We start from the raw sequence: 17,099 nt of genomic DNA, 5'->3' as shown, positions 1-17,099 counted from the left end.
TGAGCAAGTCCTAGTTTGGGGAGTGAGCTGCTGTGGCTGCTCCCCTGCCCCTCCCCCTCGCCACCCTCCTCCCCCACGCCTGAGACGGCCGTTATGAAAATAACCCGATCGGTAAGTGACTGCACTTCCTCTCCCAGCAGTGCAAGCAGGAGGCAGTGGGCGGGCACACACTCGCGCACGAGCCTCGCCTCCTGGCTTCTCTTCCCAAAGTCCCCAGAGGCCGGCTGAGCAACAGCTCAGTAGCCTCCCCTCCACGCGGCCCCCGGTACAGCTCAGCCCCTGCCTCAGCTCCGGGAGGGTTGGGGGGAGAAGAGGCGGGTCACCCTACACCCTCTCGCACCCGCTGGACAGGTATTCCGGGATCTGAGGAAAGCAGCTGAGACAGCTAAGCACCGGCTTCAGACAAAATAACTGCAAAAATAAGCATCTGTGGCGTGTTTCACAACTTACTGAGCACTTTTCCACAAGTACTGCCGGACAGGAGGCTTGTAACTCCCCTGTGCAAGGGGCATTTTGCTCCCAGCTGAACCCCCAGGGCAGCTGAGGCTCACGGAGGCCCGTGACTGCCCATAGCTCACAAGTGGCTGAGCGGAGCCTCCTGATCCTGGGTTTCCCAGCCCTGCCAAGGGGGCCTGTCAGATCCAGAAGCAAGCCAGCCCATGTCACACGCATCCTGCCTAGAACGCCACCCCTCCGTTAACACTCCTAGCCCCTAGGATCTAGAGTGGCAGCTCTCAAACATCCTGGTCCCAGGACCCCCTTACACTCTTAAAAATTATTGAAGCTCCCCAAACGGTTTTGTTTATGGGGGTTATAGCTATTAACACTGACCATATTAGAAACTAAAGCTGAGAAATATTTAAAATACTATTTATTCATTTGTTGAAAAACAATAAACCCAGTAACTGTTAATATAAATAACATACTTTTATGAAAAATAAACTATCTTCTAAAACAGAAAAGTAGTGAGAAGGGTGGCATGTTTTAATTTTGCAAATTTCTCATGTCTTGCTTAATAGAAGACAGCTAGATTTTAATACCTGCCTCTGCAGTCAATCTGTTGTGATCTGTTGTTTCGGTTGAAGTACGTGAAGAAAATTCTGCGTCCCATGGCAGTTAGAGAAGGAAGGAGAATTTTAATAGCCTTTTCACGCAATTATGGGTATTCTTCTCTGCTACTACACCCAAATATGACAAGTGGTAGTTTCTTAAAGGTTAGTGGCCACGTGGAATCTGAACTTTTCACTGGTCTGTCTTGCATTCTGAATTTTGAAACATCAAGCATAGGTCATTGGAAAATATTGGTTTACTGAGTTAGGCAGACCTCCACACACTGGAACAAAGTTTCCAAAATTGTAATTTTCACTCAAGTTTTATCAATAGCAACACATTTTATCAATAGCAATAAATACTGATACTGTTTTTGAAGTGACAAGCTCACTTCATTCATTTTTGAGAAAACGTCTGCTAAATATCCAAATCTGAAGAGTTCTGTCTGTCGTCAGGTGTTCTTTCAAGTTTAAATGGTGTTCCTTTAAAAAAAAGAAAAAAGTGACGAGTAGGGCTCGCAACTCAGTCACAAAAGTGCTTTTTCAAGACAGCCATCACAGTTCGGTTTGCAGCAAAAGTACTGCATGTATATTTCACATTTCTTCACACAGAAAAGTGTACTCAAGGATTTGGGCTTTAGAAGATTAATATATTTATTGCATTTTTCTTGTTGTGAGTGTGAAGAATACAATGGCTACAAGTTTATGTTGGGGCCACTGCCTTTGTCTGTGCCGAGGCTCCAGTAGTTTTACCCACAGTTGCTTTTATACAGTGAGTACAAATATCAACACAGTGAGAAGGACACAAACTAGGGCAGCTCTGAAAGTATTATTACGAAAACAGTTTTGACCTCAACCATCCCCTGAAAGGGTCAAGGGCAACCCCAGGACCATACTTTGGGAACCACTGATTCAGAATAAATTCTAAATCCTCTAGCCTAGCAAACGTGGTTTCTGCAATGTGGCACTAACTCAACTTCCTATGCCTTGATACAACCCTTGGTGCTAACCAAGGCAACTTATTCTCTGCCCCCTAATCTGGCTGAGCCCAAGCTCACTGCTGTGCCCTTGCACATGGCATACCTTCTGCCTGGAATACCGGCCTCCTTCCTCACCTCGTATCAAAATCCCACCTCACAGCTGCCCCAGCCAAGAGAACCTCACTCCCACTGATGACTCCACACCACCCATCTGGCTCCTCTGCCATGGGACCCCTGGAAGTTCTGATTCTCTCAAATCCATATGCCTCGTTCCTCCCACCCACCAGACAAGCTCCTGGGGGGCCAGGGGCCAGATCTAGTGCATCTGGGCAGCTCAGCACGTTGTCTGGCAGTGAGTCCAGTGTTTACTGCTGATGGGCTGAGGAGGAAGGAACAGGGAATTCCGTTGAGGAGGGACCAGAGCCGTAAGGGGAAGAGAAGGGCTTCCTCCACCTCGGGTGCCCCACCCAAGGGCTGACCACAAGGCCCAGGCTACTTCTCTTTGCTGGGCACAGGGGGACGGCAGCAGCCTTTGTTTTAGCAGTTGCCTTCCTCTCCTCTCCAGAGGACCCAGAGAGTGACAGCTGAGGCTCCTTTCCGGGCTGGGTGCCACTGCCCACTCCACGTTCTCCAAGGCTTTCCTTATGAAACCCGGCAACAGGGTTTGGTGACATGAAGTCACAGGTGAAGATGTGGGCAAGGAGGGGAGAGGAGCGGTTGCCTCAGATGCCGTGGGGTGGGGGGCAGGCCAGGACCCCAGCTCTGAGCTCCTTGCTGAAACATCCCCAGTCTCTCTCTCCTTGTATCCTGAGTCCCTGTCTCAGGGTCTGGCTCCTGGTAGGCCTTGGAGAAATGTCTGTGGAATTAATGACTGGCTCATGCCTTTAGAGCCTCCCCTCCAAACCATCCTCCTACTGCCACCAGAATTCATCCTAAAGTGTCCACGTATCCTTCAATGGCTCTCTACTGTCAGGGAACAGAATGCAAAGACCTGGGCCTGGCAGTCAACAGGCTTCTTGGCCTCCTCTCCCATCTCGCTTTCATACTTTTTACATTTTACTTGACAAATACATAACTCACTCCCGTCCTAAGTGTTTTACAAATACTAACTTTTTTTATTCATAAAATGTAATAGTAGTATTATCCCCATTTTATACATCAGAAAACCGAGGCACAAAGAGATTAAACAACTTGCCTGTGATCACGCAGCTAGTAAGTGGCAGAGCTGGGATTCCAACCTAGGAGTCTGCTCCGGGTCTGTGCTCTCAATGCTCTCAATCCCTCACTCTACCTCTAGATGCATCTGTCAAGCAACGCACAGGGGTCTCTTCCTGCCTGTGTGCGTGGCACCTGACAGTCTCTCTGCCTGGAACACCATTCTCTTCTGCTCAGTGAACTCTCCTTCATCTTTTTCCTCTCATATTTTCAGAGCTGGCTCAGATATCGGCTCTGCCGGAAAGTTCTCCCCAGCCTCCTCTCCTGGGCGCTAGCTGCTCCCACGCTCAGGCCCTCTCTTGGTTGTTCTGGGCCATCAGCGCTGGTTTGCAGCTTGGTATCCCCCACCAGACCGTGCACCCCTGGGACCATGTGTTACTCATAATTGCATCCCCAGGGTCTAGAAGTGCTGGATGTGGTTTGAAGAGTGAATGGAGGGAAAGGTGAATGGTCCAGGCTCAGCCTCAAGGATCATGCTGAGAGCAAAGGGCTGTGGGCCAGCGCAGTGACCTAGTGGCTGGCCAGTTCTGGAGGCCTTCCTGCCAGCCTTGGGTGGACAAGTTGCTGGTGTGGGCTGAGCTCCTGTGTCTCAGAGGCACATAGTGAAATCGATCCCTGATGGGAATGCCGATATGTCTCCCTCTGAGTTTCGCAACACCTTGCTGGGAGCGTTACGAAGCCCCTGCCGGCCCCCACGTCCCTCTTCTCTTGTGACTGGTCCCTCTTGCTGCCTTCTCCTGTGTCTGCAGCAGGCTCCCATTCCCCATCTGCCAGGAGCAGCATTCCCCCTTATCCCTCATTCAAAATTTAACTCCCCCTCTGACTCTTCTGACCAAGTTGCTCCCTCCTCCATCTACTAGAAGATCTTCTTAGAATCAGCTGTCAGCCCCCAGGGCCCCACTCGGCCTCCCAGGCTTCATGCACTCCACACAGGGTTTTTTTTTTTTTTTTTTCCTGCCTCGAAGACAGAAAATGTGCCTCCAATCTTCCTGAGAGGTCACAGGGGTCAAAGGTGCTTTCCGAGGATTTGGACTCAAAGGTCCAGAGGTGTCCTGCCTCTGACCGGCTACGCAACCTCAAGCTGAGTCTCTTACCCTGGCTGGGCCTCAATTTCCTCATCGGATTAATGGGGATAATACCACCTTGTCTTCCTCATGGGATATTGCGGGCTTGAAAGAGAAAGTGTTCACGGTAACCCATTCCTCAGTTTACCAAAACTTTAAAGACAGAAAAATAACTCCAGAGGCCTGAAAATTAGGACAACCACTTTAGTGCACAACTTGGCTACAACTGTCTAAGCTGAAGATACACTGCTCTGTAACCAAGCACTGGTGGACAGAACACACAAGGAGCCATGTCCCAGCACAGTCTCTGAAGGATTACTTGCAATGGCAAAAAAACTACCAACAACCTAAATGTCCGTCAACAGTTACAAAAAGGAATGGTAGATGGCAGTTAAAATGGCTTCACGCTACTGCTCGTGTTTCAAGACAGTTAAATCTCTGAAACAACACGGAGGGAAAAACCTAAATTCAGAATACGTACAATACACCATTTAACTCAAGGGCAAAGCCATACAAAACAGTACTATGTGTTACTGTGGATGCATACATACATAGGGAAAAAAAATCTTAAAACAGGCATGAGAATGTAAACACCCAAATCAGGACTGTCGTTTCTCCTGGGGAGGGAGACAAAGAGGCCTCCATCTCTGTCTAAGGCAAATATGGCATAATGGTAAGATCTGACCAAGCTAAGTGGTAGGTGTTAACGTTATTCTGTATACTTTCCTCAGGGCAAATACTTAATACTTTTCAAAAGATTTTTAAGTATTAAAAAAAAAAAAAGGCCCCCAGAGGGAGACCAGCTTCTGGGCGGTTGCCCTGGGTCTTCCATGGGTGGATTTCAGCAGTGGCACCTGCCAGGAGCAGCATTCCCCCTCACCCCTTGGAGCCCCAAGTATTCCTTACACCCTCTCCTGGTAGGAACCCCATATCTGTGGAGCCGGAAGGAAGGTCTCACCCGAAAGGATGCCTTTCAGAGGAGGGCGAGTGGCTGACAGGTTGCGTCAGTGGGGTGTCTGCGTGGGCTGGGGCCCCCTTTCACAACCACCCCCGCCCCAGTAAAATGTCAGCTAGCTGGGGAAGGGGGGCGGAGAGACAGGCAAGCTGTTAACCCGCGAGATGCTGCAGCGTGGGCGGCGCGGGCCCAGGCTCCTAGACAGCTATTTTGGTTCAGCCCTGGCAGGGGAGAGGCCTCTATGTGGGAGCTCTGAACTGGCGCTAGGCCAGGTGCAAGCGGCGGGGAGGTCTCTACAGTGGAGGGAGAGAGCTCGGGGCCCTCCCTCTCTCTTCAGACCTCTCACCGTGAGGCCCCGTGCGCTGTGTTCTCCTCCTTAACACCTCCCCCCAGGCCACAGGCCCCCCACTGACTCCAGGGTGATATCTGGAGCTCCTGTGAACAAGTCCCTCGAGTCATCTGCTCCCTGCACTTTGAAAGCAAGATGAAAGGTCCCAGACTTGCTCCTCCACTCCAGATCCAGCCAGGGAGCCACATGACATCCTCCTTACAACCCAAGTCTCCCTACCCAAGGGTCTCCCCACCCTACCCTGCTCAGCCTTGCTCCCCCCCTGGGGCTAGGATCCTGGTGGCAGTTCTCCCTTGGGGTTGGGGCACAGATCATTTCAAGGGCCTCACTCTACTCCCACACAAGATAAAGATCTCTCAATTTCAAGGAGTTCAAGCACTTAAACCCCTTCTTAGCCTCTACCAGTTTGGTGATGGGAAAATAAAAGAATAGAAGAAAGGAGTGCTAGTAAGTAGGGCAGCCTGGTGTTACGAAAAGATACTTGGGTTTGGGCTCCAGCGCAGGCTGCATGATCCTGGGCCAGGCCCCTGACCTCGCTGAGCCTTGCTGTCTCATCTGTAAAATGGGAATAAAATCAACTACAAGATTGTTCAGAGGATTACATGAAATTGATGGATTTACAAGCTTCTGGCAACCGTTAACCGCCAGAGGAAGATGAGCTGGCACATCCCCTGCATCCAGACGAGTGTAAGAGGGGTGGCAGGTGGGAATTCTCATCTCCTCGGCCTCTCCCTCCTCTACCTGGGCCACAGAGCCCTCGGTCTCATCAAACCTGCTCTGCACCACCTAACCATGCCTCTGGCGTCTCAGCTGAGGAAGGGGGCAGACGAGGAGAGACGGCAGAATGATAGCTCCTCAAGGGCACCTGGTCACTGCTCTGGCCTGCCCTCTTCCACCTGAAACTGCCTTCCAAGACTCCCACCTGTGACTGGAGTGCCCGGCAGGCCCGGTGCTGAGAAGCCACAAGGCAGCCCTATGTGAGGATGATATCCTAAGGGCATCAGGGGCTCCCACACGTGAAGCACAGGGGAAGCAGTTCAGGGGGGCAAGAAATGAGTGCCTAGCATCACCCAGAGGTGCACCCTGCTAATCTCGCCCAGGAGTGAGGGGAGACGGTGAGCCTGGATGCAGGTGCAGGGCTTGCCCCCTCCCGCCCACGCTGCCCCGCCCCCCATGCCAACCTAGAGAATTACTCAGGTGGCGGCAGGGGGGAGGGGAGGCGGAGGGCAGGTCGGAAGGTGCCGGATGAGGATTTCTCCGAAAGCAGGGAAGCCTTTGGGGTCCTGTGATGTGGTACAAACTGACAAGCTGCTGGAGTTAGGGGACTGGCACTGAAGTCCCAGATAACCCCTAGTTAGCTGTGAGACCTCAGCCCAGTCAAGGTCAATGCACTGGACCTCAATCTTCAAGAGAGGGGTCGGGGTCGGGCCAGGTGATGTGGAAGCTCACGCCCAGCCTGCCTTCTGCTGCAGCCAGAGTATCAGGTAGCTCAGTAGCGGGGGTCTGTGCGGGTCCACTCACAGCAGGCCTGTGGTACAAGTGGACAGACGGCAGCAAAGGGACTCTCCCCTCTCACGGCCCCACCGTGGCAGCTGTCGCCCCCTCGTGTCGCTCTAGCGACACTGCAGGTCAAGTTTCCAGTCAGCTCCTGGACCTGGAAACTCTCTCGCCTTTGTCGGGGGACAGGGATCCAACCTCTGCTTCTCCTAGGGACCAGCACAGGCCAAGCCTCGGGGCCAGCATGCCCACTCGGCTCCCCCTCTGCTCGGGGGGCGACTGGTGAATTCTGGAGAGGGCTCTAGGAAGCGGCAGGGGCAGGCCTGTTTCTCCCTCTCCCAGGGTCACTCAGTCCTTCCTCCGTCCTTGCCTGGGAGGACACCCACTCTCGTGCTCTCTTTTGCCAAGTGAGAGTCCCGGGCGGCTCCACATCCTGAGACTTGACCTTTTCGGAGGACAGCACGGAGAAAAAATGACGAGCTGCCCGCCCCCTCCCCTGGCCTGTAAGCCAGAGCCGCTGGCGGGTGTGTGGCAGCAGAGGGAAGACCGCGGGCTCCCAACCCAGGTCCCGGCCTGGCCGGCTCCACGTTGGCACACCATGTCGCGTGGGGAACAAGCAGAGCGAGGTGAGCCGATGCACGGCTCAGTCACCGAAGCCCCTTTTTCTTCCCAAACCTGCGGGAACCCAGGGACTCTGGCTTACACCTGCCTCCCTTGGCCACCTGGGCAGCTCCCAGAATTAGCCTGAGCAAGACAAACCACTCAAAGAGGCACCTTTTGCTCCCAGACATCCCGGCACTACAGCCCAGATTCTTGCCTCCGAACATGGGGCGTCCCTCAACGCGTCCCTTCCGGATCATTGCAAAATCAACCCAAACCGGCACTGCTTCTGCTCAGGCTGCCCGGCGGGGACGCTCTGCCATCCTGGACTTCAGGACACCTGGCCCCGCGTGGCATCACCTCTAAATGGGACCTACTGTCTCAAACTTGTCCCACAGGTGCGTTTTCTGCCCTCTAGGAATGAATGACTTTAAGCACTAATGAAGGGCAGGGGTGGCAGAGCCAACGCTTAGGCTCCCAGGGGCTCTGCAGGCTGAGGTGCCTTCCGTCTAGATGTGTGAAGGGCCAGGTAATTTCTGATGCCGCTGGGGTGCAAAACCAGTTAATCCACAAGCTGCGTGACGGACAGGGCCAGAGGGTGAGGGGGTCCTCTCCAGGTGGGCCCTGGAAGAGCAGGAGGAGGCAGAGTCAACTTCCCTCCCACTTCTGACTGACCACCCCTCAAGGCCAATAGAATCTGAACGGTAAGGACAGAGGAAACCCAGATGCCCTGGGGAGGGCAGAACCTACACCTCCTCATGTGGGAGTGGCTGATGTTTCCCGGCAAGGACAGGCGAGGTGGAATGGAGCTGGGGAGGAGCATGGCTCAGCCGTGTGCCTTACTGGGCTAAATAAAAAAGGGGAGACGGCAAACTGCTCCCCAGAGTCCAGAGGGTGAACCAGATGTGGGAGGCTGCAGTGGGCTTTAAGAAAAAGCCTCTTTAAGGAAGAGGCTGAAGAGGCTGCCATTCACAGACCGTTCTACCAGACCAGACCAGGAATGGCGAACATGCGGCCCATGTACCATCACTACACCCCCAAGCCCCCATTAGAGAGCGCTAGTCGATTCCAGAACTCCACCACTGAGCCAAGATCCGAACGGAGACGTCTCAATACAGCTTCCGCAGCCGTGACCACCCTGTTATCCTCCCTTCCAGCCACTGTCTGTTCGCCTTGCAGGTCCCTCAGCCCCAAGGCCTGAAGTGTGTATGGCTGGGTGGGGGAGGGGAGCAGGAAGGGGGAAATTCAGAGGGTGGATGCCCAGTGAGCAGCAAGAGCCAGACTGAGAAGGAGCTTGGAGCCTGGGGAAAGACGGAGGGCTAGGTTCAGCTGGGGCACTGGGGAGTTTTGAGACTGGCAACTCGCAAAGGTGGCAGGACCAAGTAAACAGCATTAAATGGAAGGTGCCAAGGCAGTGCACTATTCCAAATATCTGTCCCCCGAGCCTCCAGTCAAAGCAAGGGGAGGCAGATCAGCCCCGTGGACATCTGATTCTCCAAACGCCCAGGCTTGTCAGGGGGAAGTCTTTAGTCCACTGCCCTCTCCCTGACTCTACTGGGTTTTCCAAATACATTCATTTCTGTGTGCCCCAATGCCCCAGCACAATGCAACTATGCAGGGGAGACTCCTTACACACTCCCGGAGGTGCTGTTTGATTTTCTTCTCATTAAGGCATCCTGTCAGATCACTTACCATCCCCAGAGTGAATGTAATACTGTGGTTCTCAAACTTGGTAGCACCTTAGAAACACTTGGGAAGCTTTATAAAATGCCCAGCCCCGGGACTTCCCTGGTGGCACAGTGGTTAAGAATCTGCCTGCCAGTGCAGGGAACATGGGTTAGAGCCCTGGTCCGGGAAGATCCCACATGCTGCGGAGCAACTAAGCCCGCGGGCCACAACTACTGAGTCTGAGAGCCAAAGCTACTGAGGCCTGCGCACCTAGAGCCTATGCTCTGCCACAAGAAAAGCCACTGCAATGAGAAGCCTGCGCTCTGCAACGAAGAGTAGCCCCCGCTTGGCGTAACTAGAGAAAGCCCATGCACAGCAACGAAGACCCAACGCAGCCAGAAATAAAATAATTAAAAAAAAATAAAAGGGGCTTCCCAGGTGGCGCAGCGGTTAAGAATCTGCCTGCTAATGCAGGGGACATGGATTGGAGCCCTGGTCAGGGAAGATCCCACATGCTGTGGAGCAACTAAGTCCGTGCGCCACAACTACTGAGCCTGAGCTCTAGAGCCCGCGAGCCACAACTACTGAAGCCCGCGTGCCTAGAGCCCGTGCTCCTCAACAAGAGAAGCCACTGCAATGAAAAGCCCGCGCACTGCAAAGAAGAGCAGCTCCGGCTCGCTGCAACTAGAGAAAGCCTGTGTGCAGCAATGAAGACCCAACGCAGCCAAAAATAAATTAAAAAAAAAAAAAAGCCCAGCCCCATCTCCAGACCTGATGAGTCAGACATGCCAAGGGTAAGATCTAGGAATCTGTAGTTCCTAAAGCACCCGAGGTCACTGTGATGTTCTGTTTGGAAACCTGGTATAGAGAAAAGGATGTGGGTTTTGGAATCAGACTAGAGTTCAAACTCTATCTCTGCCTCTTACCTGCTATGTGACTCTGGGCAAACTACTCATCTCTTTGAGCCTGTGTTCTTCTCGTCTATAAAAATGGAGAAATAACATCTGTCCGGATTATTTTAGAGCATTATGTAAAGGTACTTGCTGTTCTCTTGCTTCTTATCCTTCCTCCTGAATGTGTCTGAGGTTCACTGCTACACACACAAACCTGTGCCCTTCACAAGGGGCAACAGCCAGAGGTCAGAAGAGCCCGACACTTGGTACCCTGTGGGCAGGGACAGGAAGCCTCCGGCGGAGCCCCTCCCTCCCCCTCACAAGCCTGTGAACACTGGAGGCTACATCCTGCAGAGCTGGGTGTAAACTGCTCCGGCAGGCAGGGCTGTGGGTGACAAAACAGAGGTACAAGAAGCTTTGTTCCCTGCCCCGTTTTATGTGGCATTGAAGCCTGCCTGGTTTCACAAGGGCCTACAGAGCTCCATCTGCCAGTGTGAGGATCCAGATCTTTGTGTGTGGCAACACAGTGCAGGCACAAAGAGCAGGGCCCTGCTTAGGGTAGGGCAGGCAGAGGGCACAGGTCAGCATTACAGGGATGCCAACTTGTATAGAAAAAGACGACCCATGTTATTGGTGGGTGAGGTCAACCCTGGGAAGGGACAGGACAAAGCTCGGGGGGCCAATTGCCATGAAGCCTGGACAACTGAGAGGGAGACCCTGGGCAGACTCCAAGCGGTCAGAGTCCAGTCTGAGTTGGCTCTGGGGTCCTGAGCTGATAGGCTGCAAGCTCCGTGGCCACTGTAGAAGGACAGGGTAAGTCAGGGAGAAGTCCAGGGAGCCAGGTGGAGTCCTCATGGGGCTCCATCTCCCCTCACCTTCCACCAGAGATGCACTGGCAGGAAGCGGCTCCCAGCCAACACCAGCACACATGCCACGGGTTGCCTGCACTCAATCTTTCCACACCCTCCCCACAGCTCCTCACCAGAGTCCTGGTCAAAGCCCCGTCACAGGCACAATATGGTGACATTTGGCGTGCTGGGGGAGAGTCCAAGATAGAGCTTGAAGAGTCAGCACCCGATCCCTTTCCCAGCAGGGCTAGACGCGGGTAGGGGGAGATATGCCTACTGCCTAGTAGAGCAGAGGTTGAGGTCTCCCTGCTAATTAAGAGCATTGTAAAACAGGTGGCCAGGAACCCCCAACTCCAAGGAGAAGCTGAAGATGCGGAGCGATTAGGTCTGTGACCAGTGCTCCGGGACAGGCATGGGTCGTTAACGGTAGTATCAACGAGGCCATGTTCTGCGGATGTCACGCAGTGGTGGTAGGCAACCCGGCCACACCGAGGACCAGAGCGGCGACGTGACCGCCCACCTCCATGGGGCCAGGAGGCTCCGAGGGGGCCCTGTTTCATCAGTGCCAAGAAGGGGATCGTGACCAGTCATGGGGGCCCTACCTGCTGGTGCCAGGGGTTTAGGTGATTCTGTCTCCCTGCTGGAGAGTTGGAAGCCGTCCCTGCCTCGGTACCACAGAGAAGGCGCGCTAAGCTGCCGGTGCCAGGGAATGACCCCCACTCGGTGCCAGTGCCCGGATGCTGGGGGATGACCCCTACGCAGCGCCAACGCCAAGACAACCCGGGTCGCCGGTGCCCGGGAACACCCCGCTCGGTGTCAGTACCAGGTGGCCGAGGGATGCCTCCCGCCGCCGCCGCCGCGCTCACCTGTGCCCGAAGAGACGCAGTCCTGGGAAACGCCGCTTGCTGAGACGCCGGGGCGCCTTGTCCGGCTCGGGACCGGCGTCGCGCTCGCAGCCGCTGGACGAGGCGGAGGCCGACTCGGAGTCGCTGCTCCGGGCCTCGGGGCTGCCGTCCCGCGGCTCCATCCGGCCCTAGCCCCGGCCGGCGTCGGGCCCGCGGAAGACGCCCATGCCGGGCCGGCGGCCGGGGCTTAGCAAGCCGGCTCCTCGCCGCCCGCCGCGGCCATGGCGCGCGCTCGCTCCGCCCGCCCCGCGCCGCGCGTCCCCGCGCTCCACGCCCAGGTGCTGGGGAAGCAGCCGCAGTCGCCGCTCCAGGAAGTGCCGCCAGCTGCGGCCGCAGGACCCCGCATAGCTGGCCGGGCCGCTGCCTGCCCGCCGCGGAGCACGCCCCCTCGGCTACGCGGTGGCACCGGCCCGCCGCGCCCTCTGCCGGCCGCCGGCCGAGCTGCAACCCGCCTGGGCCGCCAGAGGGGGCGGGGCAACTGAGCCCCGCCCACAAACCCAGCTGGTCCGCCTCCGGGATCAGAATAGAATCTCCAACCCGACACAGCCCCCCTGCGCGCACCCAGGCACACGCAACCTTTTTTTCTCCCTCTTAGCCCCGTCTCCCCGCACCAAACAACCTACATACTCACAAGTGAACACTCGCGAGGGTGGCTATCACCACCTCCCCTCCCACATCTACAAGGAATAGACACCTCTCTCGCACACCCTGTGCCCGTCACAGCCACTCATACAATCTCCACTCCTACCCTCTTTGCTCTCCCAAATCACGCCCTCGGGAACAAAAGTCACACAGTGCTCCCCATACGCACAGAACAGACACGCCTCTCACACAATTATGCTCACTCATTACACAAACTAACACTTCCCACACCAGCCTCTCACACTCAGAAATGTATACCAGGACCAAAGTCACTTAGTGACCCTCACACACACTAACCACACGTTTCTCATTCAAATTCATCTTTCTAAATCCAAAGCTGTTTCTAATCCTTTCACACTCCTAACACATAGCACTTTCCCAACACAATATCCGACGGAACCTGTAAATCTCTTACACTACAGGAATCACCTGCACACCTCTTACATACTCATAAATACATACACAAAAGCAAGGACCACACTCTCATTCCGCAACATCCATGCCCTCAGTGAACATATACGTCTTTCTCCTATTCCCAAATATAACCCAGGACAACGGTTACATGTTGCCACATCCCTCTTACATATACCTCACCCACCCAGAAATATACCTCACAACCACACACAAACACACCCCCATGGGCAGCAAAGGTTGTCCCCCTGAAGAGATGAGGACAGCAAGTGGAACCAGAGCAGTCGCCTGTGGTGGCACAGCCAGTACACATGCTTGAGAATCAGCAGCTTGGGGGCAGCCTCTGATAGCCCCTGCAGGGCTGACAAAAGGAGGCCAGGAAGCTGGAGAGTATGGGTCTTCTCCCTCCAAACCCTGCCACCCCGATGCCCATATCAGCTGCCTGCTGTTTCTGTTAGCACTCCTCTCTGCAAAGCCACATCCTGTGTCACTTCACTTTCACCCTCTCTGGGGTTCTGGCAGCCCCTTTTCCAGCCTCAGCCTGCCACACATAGCCAGTGCCGGGAGCTGTGACATGTGGGCAAGCCTGCCGTTTTAAAAAAATAGCCAGCATCTAGAAGCTCAGAACCTTCTCCCAGCTTCCTTCACGTTTCCTCTAGGCCTGGAGACCAGGGAAATGGGGCACCAGCCCTCCCAGCAGCTGCAGGTGCCAGGGTGGCAGTGAAATCTGCAAGTGGGCCGGACACGGTCCTCCTGGGGTGCGTGGGTCCCTTTGGGAAAGTTTCCCAATGCTTCTGACACCAAGCTCTGAGGGAGGAGACCAGAGGCTACTGAAGACCCCACTGAGTCTGCACAAGGCACCCAATGCCACACTCTTGTGGGGACTTCTCTGCCCAGACCCCCCCGCGGTTAGCTCCCTCGACTCCTAGCCTTCTGCAAGCTCAGGCCCCACCACACTGCCCCAGCAATTCAAACAACAGAGCCCTTCTCACCCTGCCAAGAACCCCTTTGCCATTTTCTGCACCTCTGCAGAGCCACTGGACACAGGGAGGGGCGTAACCCCACTTCTGTCACTCCCCCAACCCCAGATAAAAGACTCATGGAGGGACTGAGGGCCAGAGGTCCCTGTGCTCATTCTCCGGCCACCCAAGTACCTACTGTGACTGGGGGGCCTCAGCTGGGATCTGTGGCACGTCCCAGGAGCGGTAGCGCCACATCTGCCTCAGTGCGCCAGGCCGCTCTCCTTCTTCTGTCTCCAGAGCCTCCGCGGGGCCCAGAGCCGCAGCCTCATCGCAGCCTCCCCCGGTACTGTGGCCGGCCCCCAGTGTGCTCATCCTGCCCGGCGACTCTCTTCCTCTTTCGGCACTTCCTGACCAGGGGGCCCTGCGAGAGGCCGGCCGGCTGCCCCGTCGAGGACCATAGGCCTCGTAGGCGCCTTCCGCTGGCCAGGGCAGGAGGCTGGCTGGGAAGAGGAGCTGCCCCGGAGGGCAAGAGGCAGGTGAGGACAAGCCCAGCCCAGCAGCCAGGAGACAGCACCAAGTCAGAGGCTGTCAGGCAGCCAGCAGGCCTGCCCAGGCTGGAATCTGAACCTGGGCCCCAGTCTGGCCTTCCTCTCCACCTAACTGCTCCGATCTTCACCTCTTGGTCCTGCTGAGGTCTCCTGCTCCCTCACAACCTCTGGGTGCACTGGGACCGTGCCCAGCCCACACACAGCTCTCTCTCCTCTCAGCTCTGTGAGCACCACACCGTCTAACACACGGACAGTGGCGGAGTGGAGAGAGTAACCAGAATGGAGCTAGAAGATGTGGGCGCACGTCCTGTTTCTGCCACTTACCAGCTGTGCACTCTGGATCAGGTCAGAGAGGTTTACCTCTCCAGGTCACCTGAAATCCTTTTTGGAATAAGGTAGGCTATAAACAGATAAACTGGTGAATATGTGTGTCAGGGAGCCTTTCTGAGCCTCAGTTTTCTCATCTGTAACATGGAAGGGGGCAACAGTAATAACTGAGCTTGTGGAGTTTTAGGAGGATTAAATGAGAGGCAAAAGGGTTTACAAATGAATTCATTCAATAAATATCTATTGAGTGCCTTCTATCTGTGCATCAGGCACTGTATCAGACTAGATAGCAGTGTGCAAGGAACCAGCGCTCTAACATTATGTTGCTTAGATTCTATTCTAAACAAATAATATATTAAATAATGTCCGGTAATGAGATGAGATGAGCTATAGAGAAAAATAAAGCCAAGGCGAAGGGGGAGGAGGATGATGACAGCGATGTTACTTAGGTTAGGGGGACTGGGGAAGGCCTCCGGAGGTGACACGTGAGAACAGACCCGAATGAATTGAGAGAGCACATTATGTGACAGTCTGGGGGAACAGCAGTCCAGGTGGAAGGAACAGTAGGAGCAAAGGCCCTTTGAGTAGGAATGGACTTGATGTGTCTAAAGAATAGCAAAAAGGCCACACTGGGTGGACTTTGAGGCCATCGTGAGGATTTGGTAAATAAATAGTAAGGCATGCGCTCGCTCTTTGTTATTAGGGTTGGTTCTGGGATGGAAATCATACATTCCTTAAGCACTCTTTAGTCACGCTGCTCTATAATTAGTTCTTTAGCTCTGTATGTGTTTGTTACCCCGGAAAGATTGTAAATTTCTCGAGGACAGAAAGGGTGTCAGTTCAATTCAGTTCAGTTCAATAAACGTTTATGCTACAGAACCTGCAGACACAGGAATGTACACCGATGCCATCCCAGCCCTTAGAAACCTCCATCTGGTGCTGTAATCACCTTTGTGTCCCTCATGACTGGAACATAATATTTCTCAATAACTGTTTGCTTAATAAATCATGACTAATTAATACTTGGTAATAATAAAAAATAGCTGATATTTCTTGGACATTTCTGTGCCAGAAACCTTTGAATTCTTGTGACAATCCTATGACATAGATCTTGTTATTTTCCTCCTTTTACAGATGGAGAAACTGAGGCACAGAGCGGCTAAGCTCATTTGTCCAAGGTTACCCAGCCTGTAAATGGTAGAAATAAGAATTTCACCACAGAGTCTGTGCCCGTAAACGAGACATCCTATTGCCCCTCTAGGATTGGGGACATAGCCAGGTGATGCCGCTGAAGCTTGGCAGCCCCTTTCCCAGTGGCTCTCCCTCCAGCCCATCACCCTGCCTCAAGGCAGGTCCTGTGTGCTGTGGCCCAGCAGAGACTCTGCCAGCCAGGCCAAGGTCTATTCTAGAAGGAGGCTGTTGCAGGGCCCTGTCCTCCTCTCCCAGGGATTCTGCAAGTAGCTTGAACAGTTAAACAGAGGAAATGGGGCTGGGCTTGTTTTCAGTCTGAGGCTTCTGGCAGCCCTGGAGTAGCAGGGAGCAGGAAATGTGACGCCTGGAGGGGAAGCTGGGCAGGCTGGAGGCTCCTAGAGGCAGAGCAGTCCTAGCTGTGGGACCACAGTCCCCCTGGGCTTGTACTCACTGAAGCTGTCAGTACTTTGCAGGTGGGGTGGGGAGGACAAGGCTGGAAGGGACAGGTGCACAGGGCTGGGGAGGATGCCCTCGGCAGTTCCTAGGACAACGTGTGCCAGCACTGGGGAGCTGGGGACCCCTCAGAATCCACCCAGATACACACAGGAAGAGGAATCTGGGTAAGAAAATTATTCTGGGCTTTTTTGAGGCCCCAGAGGGTGAGGTGTTCTACTTTCTGTGGCCTGGATGAGCAAGTGGGAGCTGGGGAAAAGAAATGTACCAGGGCACTAAACACTTAACCCACGATCTGGACAGCCACTGCTCTCACAACCAGCCAAGCCAACCTCCTTGGCCTGACCTTCAAGACTCCTTGTGTTCTGGTTCCTTTCTTTTTTGCCTCTTCGTCCAAGCTTTCCCTGCAGAGATTTTCTCTCAGCTCACACCATGCTGGTGCCTGCCTCACAGTAAGTACTCAATAAACATTTCTTCCCTCTTTCTTCACACTTCTTTTAACATGCTGCCCTCACCCCTGCCATTTCATTCTGCTTATGCTG

General features: G+C 54.3%; 1 protein-coding gene across 7 annotated transcripts in view; it reads right to left on the bottom strand.

Moving 5' to 3' along the window:
- DGKZ (diacylglycerol kinase zeta) overlaps positions 1-14,425 on the bottom strand; it is a 32,507-nt gene extending 18,082 nt beyond the window's left edge. For 5 of the 7 annotated variants that reach the window (XM_032641600.1, XM_032641599.1, XM_032641597.1 and 2 more), the window contains exon 1: positions 14,235-14,425. In XM_032641600.1, the coding sequence (XP_032497491.1) occupies positions 14,235-14,410 (176 nt within the window). In that variant the 5' untranslated portion in view covers positions 14,411-14,425. Of the gene's footprint in view, positions 1-11,984; positions 12,338-14,234 lie in introns of those variants that run through there. The other 2 variants (XM_032641603.1, XM_032641604.1) reach the window with 1 other exon arrangement.
- Between the last annotated feature and the right edge of the window lie 2,674 nt (positions 14,426-17,099).

This window comes from Phocoena sinus, chromosome 8 (assembly GCF_008692025.1).
Source record: "Phocoena sinus isolate mPhoSin1 chromosome 8, mPhoSin1.pri, whole genome shotgun sequence".
In the NCBI taxonomy this organism is placed as follows: domain Eukaryota; kingdom Metazoa; phylum Chordata; class Mammalia; order Artiodactyla; family Phocoenidae; genus Phocoena; species Phocoena sinus.
The sequence above is the reverse complement of the archived record's forward strand: the minus strand, read 5'-3'. Positions and strand labels throughout refer to the sequence as shown.